Source organism: Cricetulus griseus, chromosome 2 (genome assembly GCF_003668045.3).
Source record: "Cricetulus griseus strain 17A/GY chromosome 2, alternate assembly CriGri-PICRH-1.0, whole genome shotgun sequence".
NCBI lineage: Eukaryota > Metazoa > Chordata > Mammalia > Rodentia > Cricetidae > Cricetulus > Cricetulus griseus.
In genome coordinates, this window is record NC_048595.1 from 216,740,284 (window position 1) to 216,764,788 (window position 24,505).

The window sequence follows — 24,505 nt, forward strand, 5'->3', positions numbered from 1 at the left end:
CATGAACTTATTTCATATTTAGGGATGCTCATTGTGTTCTCTCTTTGCTCATTTGATGTTTGATTTTTAAAATCCAGGTATCAGAAGGTGGGAGATGAAGATAACTGGTTTGAAATTAATGAAAGCACCGGAGTCTTGAAAACCCTAAAAGTTTTAGACAGAGAGTCAAAGTTTGTGAAAAACAACCAATACAATATTTCAGTAGTGGCGATGGATGCAAGTGAGTGACATTTTATAAAAATAAAATGTGAATGTACAATGTATGTCTAAGAAAGCATGGGGGTAAGAACTCTCTGTGTCTAGGTCAAATTTTAGTTCAGTCATTGTTTACACTGAGGTACTAATAGTTTACAATGAAAAAACAATGTGTTCAGTATGATTTCTCATTAGACTCTGATCACCCATTTAGTCCTCTGTCCACTCCTCAAGCAAAGCTACCTGAGAATAAGTGACCAAAGTCTTATGTTGAGTATTGGTTACTCATTTCTGTTGAGGGATCTCTGAGTTACTTCCTCTTCCATTTGGGTTATGATGCCATAAACATGCTGAAATGGCTCAACCCATCTAAAACAGTCTAGTTCATGGTAGGTTTATTCTGAGCATCTCTTAAAGAAATAATCCAATTTTGGCTCACACCTTTGCTGGAGTTTGTGATTGTTGAGAGCAGTTCTATAACCACTCAAAAAGGAAAAAAAATAGTGTTCTTCAACAGTCTCATAGTATATACAAGCCACACTTAAGGATAGGGCCCCAGTCTCAGCAGTAGGTGGCCAACACAAAACAAACTCTGGTATTTTTTGATGTTTTTCTTTTTAAATTTCATAATGCCTTGTCTGGGCTTTTTTGTTGTTGTTGTTGTTAGGGTTAATGAAACACCACTATTAAAAGCATGGTGCCTCCAGTAATCTGGAGGCAGGAGCTGATGCAGAGGCCATGGAGGGGTACAGCTTACTGGCTTGCTCCTCATGGCTTTCTCAGCCTGCTTTCTTGTAGAACCCAGAACCACCAGCCCAGGGATGATATTACCCACAATGGACTGGATCCTCCCCCATTAATCATTAATTAAGAAAAATCTCCCCATTAATCATTAATTAAGAAAATGCCCTACAGGCTCTTTTACAATGGGATCTTACAGCATCTTCTCAATTGAGGCTCCCTCTTCTTCGATGAGTCTAGTTTGTGTCAAGTTGACATTAAATTAACCAGGACATTTACCTTACAGGTCTTTTGCTTATATGTTATATACCTGGTTTTTGGTTTTGTAATTTTATTGGATTTTTGTGTGCATATGTGAGTGTTTCTGAGTCTATATATGCTGCTTGTACTTTTCCTTTGGCTCTTTTTTCTATGTATTTTGTCCTATTTTTGTTTGTAGTATTTTATGTTATTATTGTTTTTATATGCCTGTTTGTTTTTCCAAGGAGAGAGAAAGAAAGGGTATGGATTTGGGAGGGTGGGGAGGTGGGGAGGATCTGTGAGGAGCTGAAACAGTAATCAGAATATATTGTATGAAAAACCCATTTTCTATTAAACAACAATAACAAAAGACTAGTTCTAGAACCTACTCTATAGAGAGTCTCGTCAAATATTGTCAACTCTTGAAATGAACCTTTACTGGAACCATGTTAGATAGTTTAAATAAACACATGCATATAAAAATGTGCTAGTAGTGTTTGCTAGTGAATGCATGTAATATTATACAATGTATTATATAAATCTATATCATAGAAATAAGAGAAATGAAAGTTAAACAGAAGTTACACTTTGATTATGTATGTCCCCATGTAAGATGAATCTTCATAGAGATAAAGGGAAATGATCTTGGGTTTTTCTGATAGAGCTTATTCTTTATTCTTTTTTTATTTTTATTTATTTATTTATTTATTAGTTCTAGTTAGGGAACAAGCTTGTTTCACATGTAAATCCCTTCTCCCTCTCCTCCCCTCACTCACATCCCTCCTCTCCCACCCCCATCCACCCACCACTCCCCAGGCAGGGTAGGGTCCTCAACGGGGGCTCTGCAACGTCCACCAAATCTTCCTGTGCTGGTCCTGGGTCCTTCCCCATGTGTCCAGGGCCAGAGTGTAACCCTTCACGTGGGATGGGCTCTCAAAGTCCCTTCTTGCACCAGGGAAAAATACTAATCCATCCCTGGAGTGCAGAGGCCTCCTTATTGGCATCCATGTTCAGGGGTCTGGATCAGTCTTGTACTGGCCTCCCCGACAGCATCTGGGGTCAATGTGCTCTCCCTTGTTCAGGCCAACTGTTCCTGTGGGTTTCTCCAACCTGGTACGGACCCCTTCGCTCTTCATTCCTCCCTCTATTCTTTATTCTTTTGCCTCTCTGATTAACCAAAGTCTCTGCTGGTTTTCAGTGTGCAAGCTGAGTGTGTAAAACATACTGCCAGACAGTAACATAGGCTATTTCTACACCTGTCTTGAATTTGCGTAAGTTAATAACATACAATGATTCCCCGGGTATTTTTGCTATAATGTTTTTACAATTATTTTTTACATTAAATTGTGTGTATGCATGTGGGTGTGTGTGTGTGTGTGTGTGTGTGTGTGTGTGTGTGTGTGTGTGTGTGCACGTAGATATGTACATGTGAATGCAAGCTTTAGGTGTTGTCTCCCAAAGAGCTGGAGTATAGGTGGTTGTGAGGCACCTGATAAAGATCCTAGGACTTGAACTCTGAAGACCCTCTGGAAGAGCAGTGCATGCTCTTCACCACTGAGCCATCTCCCCTGCCATTTTTGCTCTAGTTTTAAAGTAGCAGCTATATCTACTGAAAGAGAGACAAAAGGTTAGTAATGAAGAAGCCTGCTGCTTACTGTTAACCACAGGGGCAAGCTGACTCATGCCCACTTTCCCTACCGAAGGCTTTTCTCATGTCTCATTCCTGCTGCCTTTGGATAAAAATACCATATCCTCTTCAGGGAGTGGGCCAGCAGGATTAAAGAACCCTCCTCCCAGATAAAATCATCCACGTTTCAGAATCTGAACTGCTTCTAAATGTAAATGTCATTACCAAGTAACATACTTATGTATCTTCTTTCTTTTTTGTTCCACACCTCAAACATGCGTTCCTTTTATATAATTATTTTACTGTGAGTTAACAAACCCTACCAAAATATGGGAGGAACATTAACTGAGAAATATTAACATATTATGCTTTTTAATTCTGGGTGTTTTGTTATTCTTTCTTTGAAATGTTTGCTGTTCCCATAAGTAAAAATAAAATCTAAAGTGGTTTACACATATAATTATGATGGAAAATAGGGTTCTCTATTCATTTACTTTTAGATGTTGATTATGTATTAAGTTCTAAGCACAAGACCAAGGAAACTAGGGATCATGAGATGAGGATTTTGGTCTGACTAATAATGATAATTTTACTACTTTATTTTCTCAGAAGAATGTCTATGGTATGAAAAGTTTAGCAATAGAGAATGTTTAGATGTCTTTACACAAGGAGAAAGTTCAGAGGCTCTCATTTTGGAGCATGAAGAGGGGAACATTGTAGAAATGCTGGAAAGACTGATGGAAGAAAAATGAAATTCTAATTTAGAAAGGAGGAATTTACAGAGAGCAAAATAGAAGAAAGTAACTTTGTTGTTTAGTACTGAAAGATGTAGGCATGATGGGGTTACTATAAAAGAGCAAAGCTTAGGCAAGCAATGTCCCAGAGTTATACATAACCAAGATGTGCCCTAGAAATGATGAGGATATTGCAAACTTCAATGAGAAAATCATATTGCAATATAAACACTTCCTTTCAGTTTTAGTCTTAATATATGCATGAGTAAAGTATAATGAACATTTTGTTTTGATTCTCAAAGTTATGTTTTAGATGATGATTCAGGAAGTCCTAATGACTTTTTAGAATCCAGCTCATTCCTTGTATTTCTTGTGTGCTGCATTCTTGTCTGTCAGCTGATTTTCTGCTGTCAGTGTAGGAGACACTGTTTTACACACCTTACTCCTAGAACATGAGAACACCAGTGTTTCCTCCAAATAAGCCCCCAAACATAGGTCCCTTAAGCTATTCAAATGAATAGCAATGGCAACTTCTTGATTGTTCGCATTGTCCTTGTTTGATTCTCAATACTGCAATTTAAGCATTTGTATACACTGGAATTAATATTCCAATTATCACACATGTTGTGTTGTTACTCTGAAAATATGCCTTTTCTCTTTCTCACTCATATAATTTTTTTTCCAGATTGGTTATGAGCTCAATTTTTTCCATTAGTAAACTTTTCCCTTTTGAAGCATCAAGATGAGAATTTGTCACATATATGCTTAATGCAGATTTTGAGAGTCTATGTATGTATGTGTGTGCGTGCATATACATGCACTGTGTTTAGAAAGCTAGAAGAGAGTATTGAATTCCCTGGAGCTAAGAGTTGCAGACAGTTGTGAGAAGCTGGACTGTTGATGGCTAAGCTAATCCAAGACCTTCTCAAGACCCTGATAAAAAGACAAAGGGAATCTAGTTCTGTGTCCTGGCCTAGGGATACACTTGGCAAGATGGAGGCTAGGGATGGGGCCAGGGTGTTAAACGAGTTAAATTCCTGAGAACTTGGCTTTTCCTCCTTAAGAGACTGAGTTATCAATCCCGAGGTCTCTGTGTGCTTGCTGTCTGATACTCGTGAGATATGCTGTGTTCACTTTATGGAGCATTGCTTTACGAGCTTTCTGCTAAATGAGTCCTGTTTTTCCCTTAAAAACTCTATGTAAGTTGCTGTGCTTCTTAATAAACTTGCTTGGCATGAAACACCTTGTGCAGTAACTCCTGATTCCAGGGTTCCTTTCTCTTTAACTTCTGATCGTCCCCCTAAGAACCCTGTCACTGAAGAATGAACTGCTTGTCCACTTTACCTGACATGTATGCTACGATCTTAACTGTGGTCCTCTGAAAGAGTAATAAGTGCTCTTTTCCAATGAGTCCCAATGCAATGCAAATACCTAGATTTGCTATTCCTCTATGGATTGAGAGGTATATAAACCTCCAGATCTAGTTTGTGAAATTCACTACTGAGGACTTTATAACTTTGAGGTGTATTTGAAACAATTGAGCTTACACTTTATAAAATACCTTCTTTTTATCTTCTTTAAAAAGTCTTAAAATTATTATTGAGTGGCTATCATATCAAAGTGGTATCAAATTTTATTTGATTCCAAAAGTAATACACATAATATTGAAGAGTTAATGGGCTTACCACAACTTGAGAAGAAACAACATGGACTCTTTCTAATAATAACTCTATTCATTCAGGGGCTGACTTGTAATAGGATGAGCTTGCAGACATGGAAAACATATAGTAATGAGAACTACCCACTTTTCTAAGGCTTTTTCTGGAAATTCTAGGCATTTGTAGGTTAGTTGGCCTATGTACTTATTAGCTGTGACTGATACTTCCCACTCACTAACACTTATCATTTACCTAAACAGATAATTCAAAGTAAGTTGTTGAACTAGATAAATGTATGGCGCCACCTCTTCATGATGTTTTGCCATTTCCAGGAACTGGAAAATCAGCTTTTGGTATCTTGAAACATCTAAGAGTTTATTTTCAACTCTGGTTTTGACTAACAAACTTCCCAGTAATATCAAACATCTCCCATTCTGTTTTTATCAGCATGCTTCAAACTGAGAATCTTATAGGAAGAAAATCTTAACATGATAAATATTTTAAATACTGACTTAGGTGAATCTCAATTTGCTTTGCTATGGGAGTAACTTATTTGCAATTTATCCTAGTTGGCCGGTCCTGCACAGGAACACTGGTAGTTCTTCTGGAAGATTTTAATGACCACGCACCTCAGATTGACAGAGACCTGACCATTTGTCAGCAGGATAAGGATTATGCAATTCTGGAACCAGTTGATCTGGATGGACCTGACAATGGTCCACCTTTTCAATTCCTTTTGGATAATTCTGCCAGCAAACTTTGGACTCTAGAACCACAGGATGGTAAGTGATTATTCTAAATCCTGAAAGCAATCCTGGCTCAAGATGCTGAAGGCCTTTGCCTTGGTTAGTCATAATAAATACATACACACTGTAGGAAATTACTGATTTTGGAAAAATAATAACACTTTAATATCTATCTTTTTGCCTGTCATATATCATATGCCTATCAAATATCTATCTTTTATTTCTATATATTTTCTATTTGTTAATCAATTATCTACCTAACACCTTGCAATTATCAATTATCTACCTATGTATGTATGTATGTGTCTATTTATGTATCAGTCGTCATCTATCTTATGTATGTTACAATTAGACTTTTGCTCTGAATATCTTTTAAGAAAATATAAAAATCAACTTTAAAATAATCTGAATAACATTTTAAATAAAGGTCAGTCTATTTTTCAGACTATTTTCAATCTATTTTCTTCTTTCTTTTCTTTTCTTTCTTTCTTTTTTTTTTTTTTTTTTTTGAGACAGTGTCTCTCTATATAGCCCTGGTTCTCCTGGAACTAACTATATCAACTATGTTGGCATTGAACTCACAGAGATTCACTTGCCTTTGCCTCTGCCTCTGCCTCCTGAGTGCTGGGATTACAAGGCATGTGCCACCATTCCAAGCCTGGATATCAGTCTATTTTTAATGTAACCTAATATCAACCCTTTCTTGCTTTTCTAAGACATCAAAATCATTTTTAAGAAAGAAAAATGAACCATTATAGTTTTGATTGTAGGTTAATTCCTTGAAAGCACACCAAGTAGGAACAATGTTGCTGTTGAAAAGTCACATTAATGTATACTCTACCCTTTTTCCTTTAGGTAAACGTGCCTTTCTTCGTCAACGACACAATCTCAATTATAACTATTACTCTGTGCCAGTCCAAATAAAAGACAGACACGGTTTCTCTGCAAAACATGTGTTATCAGTGAGAGTATGTGACTGTACAGTTCCATCCGAATGCAGAATGAGTTATAAGGAAGAGAGGGATGCTAAACCAAATGTAGTCCTTGGGAAATGGGCCATTCTCTCCATGGTCCTTGGCTCTGCATTGCTACTGTGTAAGTATTATTATTCAAAGTGTATTAACTCAAGTGTTATATAGTACTTATGTGTTAATTTTCCACCAATGTAACAAAATCCTGGGGAAAACAACTTACATAGAGAAGAGGTTTGCTTTATTTTAGTTTCAGAGTTCTTGGTCATGACACACAGGCTCTGTTGTGTTGTGCCTGTGATCAAGAAGCACGTGGCAAAGCAAAATTAGAAACCAAAAAGAAGAGGGTTCACTCTTCTTTTTAAAGGCATGTCCCCAGTGATGCCAATTCCTCTCATTAAGGCCCACCATTTGAAGATCCCACTGCCTCTCAACAGCACTCTGAGGTAGGGACCAAAACATTAACACATGGACCACTGGGGGCAGCTTGTCCCAGCTATGGTAGTCTAGAAAGATGTACAAAAAACATGTGTAACTATCTGCACATGTGTAATTGTTGGCTCATGTGCCCTTTAAAAACTTTGTACCTCATCTGTAAGTGAGGTTCTGAGTCATAGATGAAACAGCAATAATAGCAGATTAAAACTGTTTAGGTATGTTTCAGAGATCATGTTTAATTCTTCAGAAGTTATTTGTGAGACAGTGAAGATTTCTGAAAAATTGTACAGATAGTTTTAAAAATCTTCTTTTCAAATTATTTCTTAGATTTCTTAAGTCATTTTTTATTTGAATTAGAAACAAGATTGTTTTACATGACAATCCCAGTTCCCTTCTCCTTCCCGTCCTCCCCTATCCCCCCCCAAATAAAACCGTACCTATCACATATCCTTTCCTCTACTCTTCCCCTGACTCAACCTTTCTGTTCCCTCATGATATTTCTTAATTTTTAAATTTTTTTGTTTTTTGTCAAATTATTTTAATATTTACCAAAATGCAAAATGGTATTATTTTACTTTGTGTTCTAATTTTTTTAGGTATACTGTTTACATGTTTCTGTGTGACTACTACTAAGAGAACGGTAAAGAAATGCTTCCCAGATGATGTAGCCCAGCAAAATTTAATTGTATCAAACACTGAAGGACCAGGAGAGGAAGTGACGGTAAATTAGAACTAAAATTCCACTGAATTCCATGTTGATCCAGTGAACATAAATGATTACTCCACTGTAATAACAAAATGTGATGCTTATTGATGCTTATTGACCCTTACTTAACCAAAAATTGAAGTGCCCTGCATATTTTCTTTCAATGATCATTTATTTATATTGGCCTCAAAGAACTACTGTAACACACCGAGTGACCCAAACAATAAAAACTAGATATCATAGATAAGATATTGGCAAGATCATGTGTCATCTGAAGTCTCTGTGCAGGGATGTCCTAAGCTCTATTTACTTCTTGTTCCTTGCTTTGTAGTCACATAAAACGATTTTCATGGTATTATCTCCTGTATGTCTTATACACCAATTTTCTCTTTTGGTAAGCTCACTGGTTACTTTAGATCAGATGCTTAGCTAATCTGGAGTAGTTTCCTTGAAACTTCACGTGGTTGTAGCTGCAGTGACCCTGAAGTGAGGACCTCAATCTGTGAATTCTTGGGAGGGGAGGGCAGAGTTTGATCCAGAATGCCCATGATATGGTTCTTAACATTATCCTGGTTTTACATGTGCAGGACATGTACAGCATGTGATTTATCTAAGGTAGGAAGGAGGTGGTTCCAACGCCACTGACTCATTTTCTAACTCCATCTTTAGGAGGCAAATATTAGACTCCCGACACAGACATCCAACATCTGTGACACAAGCACATCTGTTGGGACTCTTGGTGGCCAAGGAATAAAAACACAACAAAGTTTTGAGATGGTTAAAGGAGGCTACACTTTGGAGTCCAATAAAGGAGGTGGCCACCACACCTTGGAATCTAGCAAGGGAGGCGTTCTGGGAGCAGGAGACGCTGGCCGATACACATACACAGACTGGCAAAGTTTCACTCAACCCCGGCTTGGTGAGGTAAGTCCCCAGTTCTTCAGGTGCCCACTATGTGAAATCCCAACATGATTTATATACTATCCCAAAGTATAAACTATCCTCTCATACACCTGAAACACACCTTCCCATCTCTTGTGCCAGCATAGACATTGACGTCAAGAGAAAACTCAGAGAAAAATACTCTTTCAAAGTTCAATTTAAAAAATATGATTTACAAGACTTCAAGACTAGTTTATGTGGATGTCTTTGAGATATTGAAAGACTGATGTCTTCCTTACTAACTATTATCAGAAAAAATAACTGTGAAAAATTGGCTATAGTATAGCCATAAATTTCCAGCGTTTTGCCTGTGTGCTGGAATTCTACACGTGGTTATGAAATTTTGCCTACCTAATTCAACCAGATAGGTTAGTGAGCTTTAATCTTAGGTTCTACTTTAAGATTTGGAGTGTTTTCCTTGTTTGTTTCAGATTACTCAGGCTAATGTGAGCCAAATTAGTGTGTTAAATAATTATAGCTACATAACATGTTGTATATGTTACACATGTTATATATAACATTTATGCATTAGACTCTTACAACTACTTAATAGTATAAATGCAAGCAAGAATCACAGCCTACATTGGCTTTTCCCATATATATGAAGAAGCCATTGAAGTAAATTTCAACTAAATACTCCTTTATTCAAGTGGGAAGTTTAAAGGTATTTCTGTGATATATGCATAGCCTTAGTTCTTAAAAATGTGTTCACTGTGACCATTTATTTATTTGCTATACTTTAAAATGAATATAATATAGACCAATCATGTGCATTTTTTATATGTAGGAATCCATTAGAGGACACACTCTGATTAAAAATTAAACAGTAAAAGGTAAATCCAAGACTCATTTTTATGCTAGTCTGTTTAGGTGTCTTTTAAAAGCCATAATAAATTGTGCTCTTTCTCCACACAGAAGGTGTATCTGTGTGGACAAGATGAGGAACACAAGCATTGTGAAGACTACGTTCGTTCATATAACTATGAAGGCAAAGGCTCCATGGCTGGCTCTGTAGGGTGTTGCAGTGATCGGCAAGAGGAAGAAGGGCTGGAGTTTTTAGATCACTTGGAACCAAAATTTAGGACATTAGCAAAGACATGTGTGAAGAAATAAATGTCTGGTTAATAGAGAGACACCTGCAAATGAATATAGAGGCATCACAGGATACAAAAGGATAGCACCTTGTAGTAGTGACTTTGCTTATTGAAGGTGAAGTCATTTGTAGATAAGGGTGCTTTACCAACCACAGCTCTCCAAATTCTCCTTGTCTCCAGAACTTCCTTGTTGTCTAGACAGGAAGTTGTCAGTGTTCCTTTTCTTTCTGTGCATGTACACATTGCCCTCTAAGGACTGGACTGTGTCTGCCACTGAAACTGGTAATGTTTGAAGCTTAAGCTCTTTTGCACACTGTGCAAGTCTCCATGGTGCAGTTGGGTATTGTGGAAGCTTAAAACATGAATCTGCTCTGTCTATGTACAAATTAATATTTTCTTCAAAGTTGTGGGGAAAATTCTGCTTCTAAAATACTTTCTTTCTTGCCAAGATATTGTTTTCTCTATCCCAGAGTAGTTTCAGATGAATTTTTAAGTATTTCTAGGTGTTGCCTTTTGTGTGCCTAAACAAGCTTGATTCTTGCTACACTTTTCACTCTTTCAAAGAGCACCATCTTCATCCAGCAGCCTTCAAAGCTTAGTCCTTGGATATCTGCCCATGTGGCTGTGTTATCATTGGGTTCCTGGAGCTTCTGTTGGAATGACATGGGTCAGAACATTAGGCTCACAGTGCCTTGAGCTGCAGAGATGGGTTAAGGATTCCATGAAAACACTAGAATCCTCATCTCCATAGGCTGGCTTAGGCTCACAGATAAATTTTGTTTGTCTGACTTAATGTGGCATTACTTTACACACAGACACACACACACACACACACACACACACACACACACACACACACACACACACACTAGCTTCTTAAATTGATACTGATTCACTATTTCAGTGGCTTTCAATTGGTCTTTATCTTCAAGCCTTTTTCCAATCAGCCTTAAAAGCATCAAGCTGTAACTGGCACAGAGTTTCTCACTTTCCATGTGTCAACACTGAGTTAACGTCCATACTGGAACTTAACACTCAGTCTACCTTGGTAATTACTCAAAGAAAAGCTGGAAGACCAGAAATAATTTTGGGTAGATACGCATCAAAAATTTTAATTCATTAGAGCAATACTCATCAAATATTAAGGAATTGTGAATTCATAAATATTTTAACATGAGTAGAAAAATGAAGATTTAGCATTTTAATGAAATATTATTTTATTGATCTTTAAAGAACTATATATTTAAATGATATTTTATTAGTCATCTGTGGGAAACTACAGATATGTGTCAAGTTACATCCCATGGAAACTTTACACTTAAACTAAACTGACTTTCTTAATTCATTATTTTCCATTTATTGGTAAAATAGATTTCTGTTTCGCTTAGGTTTTGTAACTAGTCCTATTGTCTCAGTTAGCAATGTTTTTTATTGTGATATTGGAAATAGGAATAAAATGAAATATGGATTTAATAAGCCAGATTTGAGTCTGTAAATTTCCCATAATATATGATTTTTACAGTCATTGTAAGATAGTTTGTGGTGGTGATGTAAATTTTACTTCTGAAAGCAAATGTCACTATGACAATGTAGATTTTGACATTTTAGGATCTAATAGTACTAATTTGGAAATGTATGAAATGCCATAGCAAATTATATTCTTCATATGGGATATTCTATGAGCAGTTACAATTATTAGCTTAACAATAACATAAGTGTTGTTTGTCTTCATCTTTCTCCTATACTTACTGAATTATAGATCAGAAAATTTATGACTAAATTAAACAGCACAATTGATATCCACAGTGGATCTCTCATTCATCAAGAGAAGGCTCCCCAAGGTATCAGATGAGTTATTAGAAAATGTGGGAAATTAATCTGTATTAAGCAGTTTAGCTATTTTAGATATTTTCAAGTCATTATTAAAATTTATATCAGAAGAATTATATTTATTGTTGGATTTATTAGGCAACTCTGGGTAATTCTCTTTTTGCACCAAAATTTAAATATTAATTGTTTGATGAATTAAATCTATGAAACCCTATCAGACTGCAAATTTAGTTTGCTAATAAAGTACTGTATTTCATACAAATTTTGAGTTAATTGTTGATTTAATAAATGAATAGTTATGAATGTTTTCTGTATCTCAACATATATGGGGGTCATACAATTCGGTTTTTCACTTTTTGATTTAGGTTTAAAATATTTCATGAGAAAAAAATCCCATGGGAGGTTCAAAGGGACCAAATGGTACAGTTTCTTTGAGAAAGCTACCTTCACTTCAACTCCCCCTAACATACTGAATTTTCATTCTCAATGTTTAAAATGGATTGCATCAAATTTGAAACCTGTATATACGTTTACTTATAGAAATGTCATTTGAAAAAAGATTGAAACAGGTGTCTTAAATGTGATGAGTTTTACTTTCCCTTTGGTAGTTTATCAGTTAAAAGTGGCATGTGGAAATCCTAAATGAGATGACAGCTGCAGAACAGTCCATTTTAGGGCACTGACCCAGCCCATTATCTGCTATTCTATCTAATAAGTCTATGGCAGCACTGTAGGCAACCAGACACTGCCTTTGTCTTTCTGCATTTGGATGGATGGCAAAAGGATAGGAGAAAGCTTTCTAAGAATGGATAGACTCACACAGTGTGTAGAGCCCAATCAAATAAGCAAATATATAAAGTAAACACTTTCTAGAATAGGTGTTATCTGCATGAAAGATAAAAGCTATGCTATATTACCGTAAATCCCTTTAACCAACAGCAATAGCCATTTTTAAATATATATGTAAATGTGTGTCTGAGGATCAGTATGAGAAACCCCTGACACGACCCTTGGGTTTCTAGTGTACTCATAATATGTATTTTATAAAGATGAATTGTTTAAAGTCTGCATTACTAATTGTTATTAATCAATGGGAATAAGGTACCTTTTGATAAACAATCTACAGAGTTACAAGTCATTCACTGACTGTAGGGGTGGGGAAGTAAAAGTAGGCATGCCCTTCCTTTGGTCAACATTAGGCCTGAGAATATGAATACATAGTATTTGAAATTTGTCTTTAGTTGTCAGTATGCAATAAATATCTGGCACTGTGGGATTTCATTTCTGATATTTAGGAACTTTATAACATGACACTATGAATTGAAAAATAAATTTCAAGGCTACAGATGAGCTATGAAAGGTTTTACCTAGATCTCATACCTGGAATTCACATAGTTACTTTCTCCCTGTTGAAGTTTAGGAAAAGTAACAGAAGCTTCAATTTAAATGTGATTCAGGGGTGAATTGCTGTTTCCCATGTGTGGGCAGCTGGGTTTGATCCCTCAGACTCCAATGCAAAAGAAAACCCAGAGTGAAAAGGGTTTTCTTTCTTTGACTTTGCTTCCCATAATACGTGTAGTGGGTGAAGAATTACAGACTGGAGAATAGTTACATAGCTCCGAGTTTCCCTTGGAAGGTAAGTCCATGAGACATTCCACACATGGCTGCTATCCTACAACAGGGGTGGAAGTGCCTTGTGTGTCATCATTGCTCTCATTGCTCATCTGGGAGACCAGCACTGATAGCATTACTTGCAAAAATTTAGGAACTCAAATTCTTGAGTCCTGAAGCTCCTACACAGGCGACTGTGAGCTGGACCCGGCCCTGGGTTTCTGATATAGTCCACCTTAGGGACCTTGCCCTTCTACTGTCTTTTATCTCAGTGCTAGCTCTTTGACTCTCCGTGTCCTGTGGTCCCAGAAACACGACCATTGCCTGACAGCTTGCCAGGGCAGGGACGTCTCACACTCCACCTAGGCCTGATTGAATTGGTATGTGCATTTTAGGAAGAGCGCATTTAGGAAATGTGCATACTCACGAAATGGCATGCAAACGATGAGGTGAGAGGAAAGACAGAATCCATTAGCAAGTGAGGGAAGCCAATAGCACATTAGAATGAACAGGGCAGGTCCCGAGAGCAGCAGGCCCAAGACAGTTATTCTTGCTGAGTGGGTGACCCACATTCAAAACCATCTGTCAGCACTTGAGAAGTATCAGCCCCTCTCCTGTTTGCTGACAACTGACTTTTTGAAGACTTTGTACCTCAACAAGACCATATACTGTAAGAGACACGGGACATACAATGTACTCAAATTTTAATAAGGGGCATTTTCATTACCACTTAATAAATTGGATTTTTCCCACCCCAAATTAAGGAAATCACATTTAACAAAATTCTGTAAGTTTTGAGCAATCCTGTCAAAACAATTTATCCAATTTTAGCTAATCATAAAGTTGAACAGGCCCAGTGAATGCTTTAATGATTAGGTGTGTTGCTGCAGGCTTTTTTTTTTTTTTTTTTTTTTTTTTTGTACAGTTTATCGTGGCATGCCCTTAAAATCTTATTTTGTTGCCTGTGGCTGATACAGACTATCATGGGTGTGACTAAGACAATGTCAAAACCAGTCTTTTGTGTCAAGTAATCACATTCTTTCAAGGTTGTTCTTCTTATTATTAATTTTCTTTAGGTCTGGGAAACCATGCAGAAAAATACCAAGGTAAATAATGTCTAGGAAGATGACTCAGTTGGGGAAAGTACCTGTGGTGCAAGCTTGAAAACCTGAGTTTCAATCCCTAGTCTCCATGTAAAAGTGGGACTCTACACTCCTAGATGAAGGGTAGAGAAAGGAGAATTCACACAAAACAATATGAGACCTGTCTTACTTATACAAGGTAGAAAGTGAGGGATGAAATCTTAGGTTGTCTTCTGACCTCCATTTGGGAGTGCCTGCATTTATATATACACGAATGTATACACACACACACACACACACACACACACACACACACACACACACACTGAGACATATGCAGTCATACATACACACACACATACACACACACACTCATACTCACACACATAAACACATATTCTCACACACTACCATTCTTACACACTCACACACTACACATACACATACTCATATCATATGGATATTTACTCATATACAGACTGACGTGCACATACACTCACACATACATTTACACACATACACTCACACTTATCCACTCTCACACACATACTTGCATACTCAAATAACACATACACTCACACACATACTCACACATACACATGCAGACAAGTTTTTAATAGTTAATTTAAAGATTTTAGTAGCAGTGAGAACTCATTGAGTTGAGGAGCTTCTTTTTAAGTCTCAGAACTAAATTCACTCCCTGGAGCCCACATGGTAGAAGGAAAGAATGACTCCTGCATGTTGTCCTATGACTTTCACAGGCACTGTTTTGGTATGCATACATTCAACAAAATGTGAAAAAGTAGTAGTCTGATGCAATGTTAATAAAATTAATACTGTTTAAAATGTTGTGTATATAACATAAACATACTATTTAATATAAATAAAAATCATTAAAATATAATGCAATTATTAATATTAAATGTTTAATTGACTTTTTGTGCTTTCATATATTATACTCACAGTTGAGCATTAAGAAAATACTTGTTTCTGGTGGCATATGTCTGCTGCTATTCATGGTGGTCGAGGCAGAGATTTCAGGGTTTCAAGTATCTATTTACTAATATCTATTTCTAATTTTATTGAGTACATATGTGCCTAACTAACCAAATGCAACATTGTCTTACATTCTGACCAATGAGGAGTGAAAATATTATGCATGAGGCTTCTGGGTAGGACTCTAAAGAGAATCAATTCCTCTGGAAGATGCATTTGCTCTACTCCCTTTTCTATATTTAATATGTGTTAAAATGCCTGATACTCAGGAAGCCATTAGGTGTGCATCAGATCAAAGACTAAGTGCCAAGAGTGGAAGAAGTAAGTATTGAGAAAGATTAAACAAAGAACAATGGCTTGTGCTTTTAATTCCAGCAGTCTGGAGGCAGGAGGATCTTCAGTTAGAGATGAGCCTTGCTGCAGAAGAACATATTTTAAATAAATAAATAATAGAAGGAAGATAGACGAATGGAAGGATGGATAAATAGATGATAGAGATAAAAAGATAGATGATAGGTAGGTGATGATAGATTGATGACAGATAGGTGATAGACGGATGATAGAGAGATAGATAGATAGACAGATAGAATAAAAGCTCCCTTGGTAGTTTGGTGGCACCGTGGCCATGCTGTTAAGTACATTAATGAAATGTGTATTACAGATACAAAATCTTAGTTTTTTTTGTTACAATGTAGCTGATTCTAAACAGATGCAAATAACAAAGATTGGCTCCAAATATTTTTTGCCTATATTTTGATTCAACAAAATTCAATTTCTAGACCTCTCTTTCTCCCCCGCCCCAGGACCTTCTTCCTGTCTTCTTGCCAGGGTCTCATGAAGCCCAGGCTGGCCCAGAGTTTGCTGTATAACCACGGATGACCTTGACTTTGGGGTTCTCCTTCCTCAGCCTCCCTGGTGGTAAGATTGGAGGAGTGAGCACTATGTTGGCCAATAAGTCATTTTCTTTTCATCTAGACTGCAAACCAATGAGGCCTGATGATATTCTAGGGTTCTTCCAACCCACCCCAAAGCAAAGTGTGGGGAAGAATTAGTCACTTAGTGGAAATAAGACCAGGATAATAATAAACAGCTAGAAGGTACTGTCTTCCTGTCTTACAAAACCTGAAGCCTGACTTCAGAGGATATAAGATATTTGGAATTTTCTAATGGGATGTTGTATGATTCTCCAGGTTATTGAACCTCTTTACTCTGACCCTTCAACTTTAAGAATAATCTTGTCATTGATTTTTTCCAGATTTTTAAAATTTAAATTATAAGCAAGCCTGTTTTACATGTCAATCCCAGTTCCCTCTCCCTCCCCTCCTCTCCTGCCCACCCAATAACCCCTATCCCATCTCCTTTCTGCTCCCCAGGGAGGTTGAGGCCTTTCATGGGGGGATCTTCAAAGTCTGTCATATCTTTTGGAGTAGGGCCTAAGCCCTCCTCTGTGTGTCTAGGCTGAGAAAGTATCCTTCTATGTGCAATGGTCTCCCAAAGTCCATTTGTATACTAGGGATAAATACTTATCCATTACCAGATACCCCATAGATTGTCGAGGCCTCGTGGCTGACACCCAAGTTCAGGGGGTCTGGATCAGTCCTATGATGGTTTTCCAGTTATCAGTATAGGGTCCAGGAGCTTCCCCTTGTTCAGGTCAGCTGTTTCTGTGGGTTTCACCAACCTGGTCTTGATCCCTTTGCTCATCACTCCTCCCTTTCTGCAACTGGATTCCAGGAGTTCAGTTCAGTGTTTAGTTGTTGGTGTCTGCTTCTGCTTCCATCAGCTCCTGGATGAAGACTCTAGGATGGCATATAATGTAGTCATCAATCAATGGGGTCATCTTTGTAGATCACAGGACATTTCCCTAGTGCCAGATTTCTCTTTAAGTCTACATTGATTTTACCAACCGAATTATCATGTTCTTAGAATTCAAGGACTTGTGTTTTCCTTGCTGTAAGGTAGCCCTTTGCAATAGGGCTCAGCGAGATTTTGCTTTAGTTTTTACTTTTTGTTTTGCCTGGGATAGAATCTCTCTCATGCATGCTAGCCACAACTCTGCCCCAGAGCTCTACTCCAGGTCTGGGGTTTGTTTTTAAATTGTTTATGTACATGGTATTAGATATTTAATTGTTGCATTAAATCAAATCTCTAAATGAGAACAGCTTCTGCCAGTGTACGTTGGTTAAAACACAGTATGTTATGTCTGTAGTGTTTTATTCTCTGCCCCTGTGAGTACTCCTGTCAAATGGTGTGATACTGATCTAGCTGCCCGCAGTCTGACAATTTCATAGCCCAAGGTATGATTTCACTGTTCATTTCATCAAAAGTCTGTCTCTTCATTTTCATTACAATCCCAAACCATTTTCTATGTTTCCTTGAATAAACTTCAGCCTTAGAGCCAGTAAATGTGAACTTGACAGAGATGGTGGTAGTTTCAGTCTGTGACAAGACAATTATGTGGTTTTGCTGTATGACTAATGATTGTTATAGCTCCCAGTGAACTGCATTGGAATTCTGTTGTTCTACGTTGTAGACTATATAAAACATCTTGTTTATTGCAATAGAATGGCTAGGACCTGTATTAGTCTGTAATGACAGGTGAACAGTGGCTTAAACAAAGTAAAATTAGTTTTTCTCTAGTGTAAAGCAAGGCAAATGTAGGGTTCTTATGGAGGCAACTTAATGTTCTTGAAATCATTTTTTGTTTACTTTCTTTTATACAAAAAACTTCAGAAACACAAGATGACCAATGTAACTTCAACTATCACATCTGCTTTAAAGTGACTGTCGAGACAGAATACTAATCTAGAACTCTACAATTTCCTGGCTGTGTAATGACTGGGAAATTAGAGACAGAAGATAGATTTACAAATCTAATCATGACAGTTATTCAATTGGTTATAATGATATAACTGGACAAAAAAGTCACATAGAAGAGTCAAGGACTTTTTGTATGTGGAAAAATGAGGCATGGCTCAAGCAAGGCAGGGGATAGCATTTTGTTGATGCAGAAATAAAGACTAGAGACAAGAAACGGTAAAAAAAAAAATAGCAGAAACAAACAGTCAAGAAGCAAAAGTGCCCCAAAGTACAGCTAGGAAACTGATGTTAAAAGATTTGGTGGGAGATGGTGGTGAGCTGGAAGACCAGGTGAGGTGGTCACATAGCAATAAATAGTCCAGTGCACCATGATCAAGAAGCTTGGCAGGAGGCCTAGAGGTGAACAGAAGCTGAATCCTCTGACTCTAGTTTCTTGACCAAGTGGGAGTATGACAAAGTCAATAACTTCACTGAGGAAAACAACAGAGCTCAGTTTTATTTTGGGGTGATGATGACTTTAGAATACTTTGAACATGAGTAGTTTATGGGAGTTTCAGGCAAATCCTTTCTGTCTCTAATTTAGTCATAAAGGGCACACTATATGTGCCTTTTTGCTACTATTTAGTATCTGCGTAATCTATCCTAAGGGTTAGAAGTGCATTCAGGACCAGAGCTGCTTTTTACATAGCAGTTACACTAAGAAGTGTCTATAATGGTGTGATATATTTCATTCTGTGTGGATATTCAACTGTGTGTTTTTATGCTCAAGGACATGCCAAACATTTTGTCCCTTGTCTATTTCTTCCCACTCACCTAAGTTTTCCTATCCTGACTCTAGGTTCTAAGATACTGTTGGGAAAGTCACACTAATATGTTAACTTTCATCATTATCATCATTGACAGAATCTCTAGTATCCCAGACTGTTGTCAGACTTTACATGTGGCTGGGGATAACCTTGAATTTCTGATCTTTCTGTCTCCACAAATCTGAGAGATGGGATTACAGACATGCACCACCATGCTCCGTTTATGAGTTGCCATGTATCAGACTTGGGGCTTTTTACATGCTAGGCAAGCAATCTACCAACTGAGCTACCAGCCCCAGTCCTGGGGCTTGATTTCTAGTGAAATATAATTAACAGGAGTGAGAACAATTTGAGTTATAGTCAATAAAACTATCACAGAAAGAAAAACAAAGTGAGAAAATTTGAAAGAATCCAATGACCAAGAGGTGGCTTATTTTCTATTAGGTGGACATGGTTGAGTGGAGCCTACATGGTTGGAGAGACACATTTTATCTTCCAGAAAACAGCAACAGGCTGTGGAAAGACTCTTGAGAGGACTCTTATGCCTTCTGTGAATACACTGGAATAGCCATGCAATACTTGGCCTTTCAAATCTGGGAGACTGTTGGAGATTTGGCATTTGGTCTCACTGAGGTGAGAAACCTCTGTGGGATTTTTGCTTTGCTTTTTAAAAGTTTGAAAGAATTTTAGAAGACCTTAGTACAATAAATTAACATTATGAACTATTTACATGTCTTTAATTCTTAATGATTTATTGAGAAAGTTACTGTGTATGTAGCTCAAGCTAACCTTTAACTCCTGGTCTTTTTTGCCTCAGTTTCTTGGGGGCTGGGATTATAGGACTGTGCTGTTAGATTCAGTCCTACACTATTTAATGACAAAGACAACAAATTTGCTTGGTTGAAAACAAATTAAAGTTAGGAACATTGGCAACAAGAAAGCCAAATAAGAGGTTTTGGGCATAATCTTGAGAGATGATGGCAGTTTGAATCAGAACAGTGTTGATAGAGATGGTGATAACAAGGTGAAGTCCAGGTATGTTTCCCAGCTGCCTTTGGTAGGATTTACTCATTGGATCTAGCATGAAAGAAAAAAAGAAGAACCAAAAAGTTGCTTAACTAGTGGAAAGGGGATGTTTGTCTTGACTGAAAGCAGAAAGATGGATTTTGCAAGACCTTTTGGTACCAGAGTTAAGACTGCAATATGTAGTCGGAAACGAGAATCCAGAGAGAGAGAGAGAGAGAGAGAGAGAGAGAGAGAGAGAGAGAGAGAGAGAGAGAGAGATCTGTAACAGATTTAGAGATGCTGGTCTCAGCATCCTGCCAAGACTTAAAGTTGGAGACTGGATGAAGCTGACATCGGAGTGAGAATAATGGGAACCATGATGTAGGACCAGCACTAAGTCCCATGGCACAGCAATACTGAGGGATTATACAAGAAAAGGCATCAATTAATGATATGGGGAAGGAAAGACAGAAGTCAAGAGAATGATATATTCAATGATGGGTTGACTAGCTTCTTGCAATTCAGATACTAAAACAAAGCTAAAAGCAATGCCTGTTCTACCCAACTTTAAGAACATCCCTTTATTCTTGGGATATAGTAACTACTAGAAGAAATAGGGTGGAGCAAGATAGGGGCTTTCCTTCTTTTTCTTCACATGTGATTGGGAAGATACAGGTGGTTCAGTGGATGAGTGGGAGGAAGACGCAGAATTTTTCCATCAATGACCTTGAGCAGCTGGGAGTAGAAAGTAGACGATGGCACATAAAGAGAACCTGACTTTAGTTGTGAAGGGGTGGTGCTTACAAGGAGTAGAAGAAGAGATCATACATCTGCCTTAAGTGCCCTGAGTACAGGTGGAGAGAACCTTCTGAGGTTCTCCATAATTTCAATTGCTCTGTGAAACAGAAAGCAGGTCAGTAACAGGTCAGGCAGATGTTCTGAAGTTTTAAACAGAGAAAAGGTATCCAAAGATTTCTAATAAAAAGCTCTAGGGAGAGTGTTTTCATGACTTTAAACTGGATAATGGTAGCAACCAACACAGAAAAAAGGAAGAGGGCCTGGTGAGTGTGCCCATCAACAATTACTGTTTTTGCTTCCATCTTTCTCCATTATATCTTCTAGGCACAGTGACCGTTGCTTCTTTCTTCTGTCTGTCAGCTGCTCCATCAAACACTCTGAAACCCCAATATTCATCCATACATACTTGAAGTTTTAAATCTTCACATTTTAGTTGTGAAGTTTGAAAGAACAATTTTCCTTGAGCATGTGGAAACTGGTCATAAATATTACCAGTTAAGATTATTCATATAACATAAGCTATAGTTGAATTAATAGTTCTTTTTTAAAATTAATATTTTAAATAGTAGTGTAATGTGAGTTTTCTTGGCCCAGCAGGTCCTGCAGTTGCCCTTGGACACCCCAAATAAGCACACAAAGACTTATATTAACTATAAATCTGTTGGCAATTGGCTATTTTTTCTTATTGGCTAGCCCTGTCTAAATTAACCCATAACTACTAATCCATGTATTTCCACATGGTCTTGGCTTACCAGACCTGCAACTCCATTGCCTGCTACATGATGATGGCTGGCTCAGCAGGTCCACAGAGAAGAGAAGAGAGCAATTTCTCGTTTGTCCCTGCTTATATTCTGATTCTGCCCAGCTATGTCACTTCCTGCCTGGCCAATCAGACAATCAGTGTTTTATTCATTAACCAATAAAAGAAACATATACACAGAAAGACTTCTCCCATCATATTAGAATTAAGTAAATAAAATAATTTCAAAGTACATTACTGGGTTCTTCTAAACTATCAATTCTATTCATCAGTTTCTTCATTCTGTGTTGTTTTTATTGTTTTAGTGTTACTTATCCAGTCATATGCTTAGAATTTCAGTAAGATTTTTTAAACTCATTATGGGCTTGTAATATTCCTAAGAAGCTCTAAGGAACAGCAGAGTCTCAGATAAGCAGTGGTTATAGAATCTATCTACTGAACAATTTTCTATTGGGCACAGAATTTAGTGGCTTCCTCTTAGTGGTTGATTAGCATTTCAGGCCTGTTTATTCAAGTTTTTTTTCCTTCTATTAAAGTACATCTTCCAATAAATTTTTTGAGACAGGGTTTCTTTGCAGCTTTGGATTCTATCCTGGAACTTGCTCTGTAGACCAGGATGGATTTGAACACACAGAGATCCACCTCTATGTGCCTCTTGAATGCTGGGATTAAAGGCAAGTGCCACCACCAACAGGCAAATAAAATACTTTACTACTTGTGACTTGAAATGGTCTTCTTTACATACCTCACATAAAACATCACAATTTACTGATTTGGTTGACCTACCTAATTTGAAGCTTGAATTCTCATTTTTTTCTACAGGCTACCTAGTGTTTTCATCTTTTGTTAATAGATTATGACATATTGAATCTGGCCCACCTTGAGGATATTTGGTCTCTTTATCATTTGGAATATGTTTTTGAATATCCTCGAATATATGATTATGTGTGACAAAAATAACAGCCACACATGTGTTCTACCAGTTGTGATATCCTGTTTATATGTACCACCCAAGACTTCTAGCTACTCCCATTGAATCAATGTTGGCATCTTCTAAACTCACTTGGCTTGTAATAGTTCATTTCATTATTATCCCTCATTACAGGATAGAAACAAGTCTATACTACTAACAAAAAGACACATAATAAAAAGCAATATACTATTCAACTTCCTCATAAAACATTTTACTATAAAATGCTCCTCTTAAAACACACTTTAATATATCAATTTCTCTTTCTTTTTGTTAGCACCTTTTCCCTTGCCCCCACCTTGCACACATGTATTTCTCCAACTCATGTTTTACCACCATGAGGAGGTTAGAATATAATTTTGTAAAACCTTGCTATTGTTGTAAACTCTTTGCTCACTTATATTTACATTTAATTCAGAAATGCTCTATTTTAGCTATTGAACTAGACTCTGTTTTTAAGAACCACTCATGATGGCATATGGAGCCTGGTGTTCCTGACTTGGAACAGGGATCAATGGGGGGTATCGACAATGTGATTTATCTATTGCTTCCTGAAGATGGTGATGCAGATTGTCCCTAACATACTCACAACAAACATTCTTTTTATAGAAAACAATGAGAAGCTCTAGGAATTGCACAATAAGATAACAATTGCTCAATCAACAGGAAATGAGTACATTGATGGATTGCTCAGCCTTCTTTTAAAATTGTAATTCTATCAGGGTTCTCAAATTGTTCACAACATCAGCTTTTACAATTATTTGGCAAAAGGATAATTTAATGTTTTAGCAACTGTTCTCTTATTTCTTGAAATACACATTGGTAGCCTCTGAGATTCCTCTGTTTTAAAATGCCCTGTCCCTTTCTTGTACATTTGTCATCTGAAGCTCTGTTACATTCCTGCACATGTGTTGAAGTCCCTCCCTCGACTATCTCGTTATGTTTTGTTTGTTTGTGTCACAAAACATGTCTTCTTGCTACTGAAGAACTGCTGTAGTGGTCTCTGTTAAACAGAAATCTCAAACTTAAATAAATACAAATTTATTCAAGATTTCTTTTTCTAGAAAGGAGATCAAAGAAACGGGATGTGGTGGCTAGCAGGAGAAATGGAATAGAGAGAGGTAGAGATTTATTTTGACATCCCTTGGTATTATTGGGAGGACTGAGAGGGTTTAGTGAATGATGTAAGACAGAAGGGACAGAATTACTCCCAAAATGACCTTGAGCAGTGGGAGCAAATGGGATGATGGCACAAGAGGAGAGGCTGAGCTTAGTGGTGAAAAAGGTGGTGCTTCCCTGCCATGGAAGAAGAGACTTGGATTTATTTTGAAAATTCCTTTCTACCTCTTGGGATATAGTTGTTTATTTTGCACTGTCTTCTCTTAACTATGAATCTGCAGCCACAGCACAGATTGGCCAAGCCAGAAGCTACTTTGCATATGGGGTTGAGTAAGGGCCCAGTTTTATTTTTATAGAACCACACATCTGTTCTCTGAATCCCATCACTCAGTGGTTTCTTCTTTCCCTCGGGGTGTCTGTATCAAGCAAGATCCTCCAGAGGGACAGAACTGACAGAATGCATCTACCTTACCAAAGAAGAGAACAGTTTACATGATAGAGGCTGGATAGTCCAACAATGTTTGTCTGCTTGCCTGAGAAGCCAAGAACCCTACAACTTGTCTATTTGGCTGGATGCCTCAGTTGTCCTAATCTGACACTGGAGGCTGGAGGCTCT

At 37.4% G+C, this 24,505-nt stretch overlaps 1 protein-coding gene across 4 annotated transcripts in view; it reads left to right on the top strand.

The window, feature by feature from the left end:
* Dsc1 (desmocollin 1) overlaps positions 1 to 10,238 on the top strand; it is a 29,380-nt gene extending 19,142 nt beyond the window's left edge. Inside the window, exons 11-17 of one of the 4 annotated variants that reach the window (XM_027404394.2) lie at positions 78 to 220; positions 5,765 to 5,977; positions 6,797 to 7,036; positions 7,947 to 8,071; positions 8,726 to 8,870; positions 8,904 to 8,980; positions 9,914 to 10,238. In XM_027404394.2, the coding sequence (XP_027260195.1) occupies positions 78 to 220; positions 5,765 to 5,977; positions 6,797 to 7,036; positions 7,947 to 8,071; positions 8,726 to 8,870; positions 8,904 to 8,980; positions 9,914 to 10,111 (1,141 nt within the window). In that variant the 3' untranslated portion in view covers positions 10,112 to 10,238. Of the gene's footprint in view, positions 1 to 77; positions 221 to 5,764; positions 5,978 to 6,796; positions 7,037 to 7,946; positions 8,072 to 8,725; positions 8,981 to 9,785; positions 9,822 to 9,913 lie in introns of those variants that run through there. The other 3 variants (XM_027404396.2, XM_027404393.2, XM_027404395.2) reach the window with 3 other exon arrangements.
* Positions 10,239 to 24,505: the final 14,267 nt, after the last annotated feature.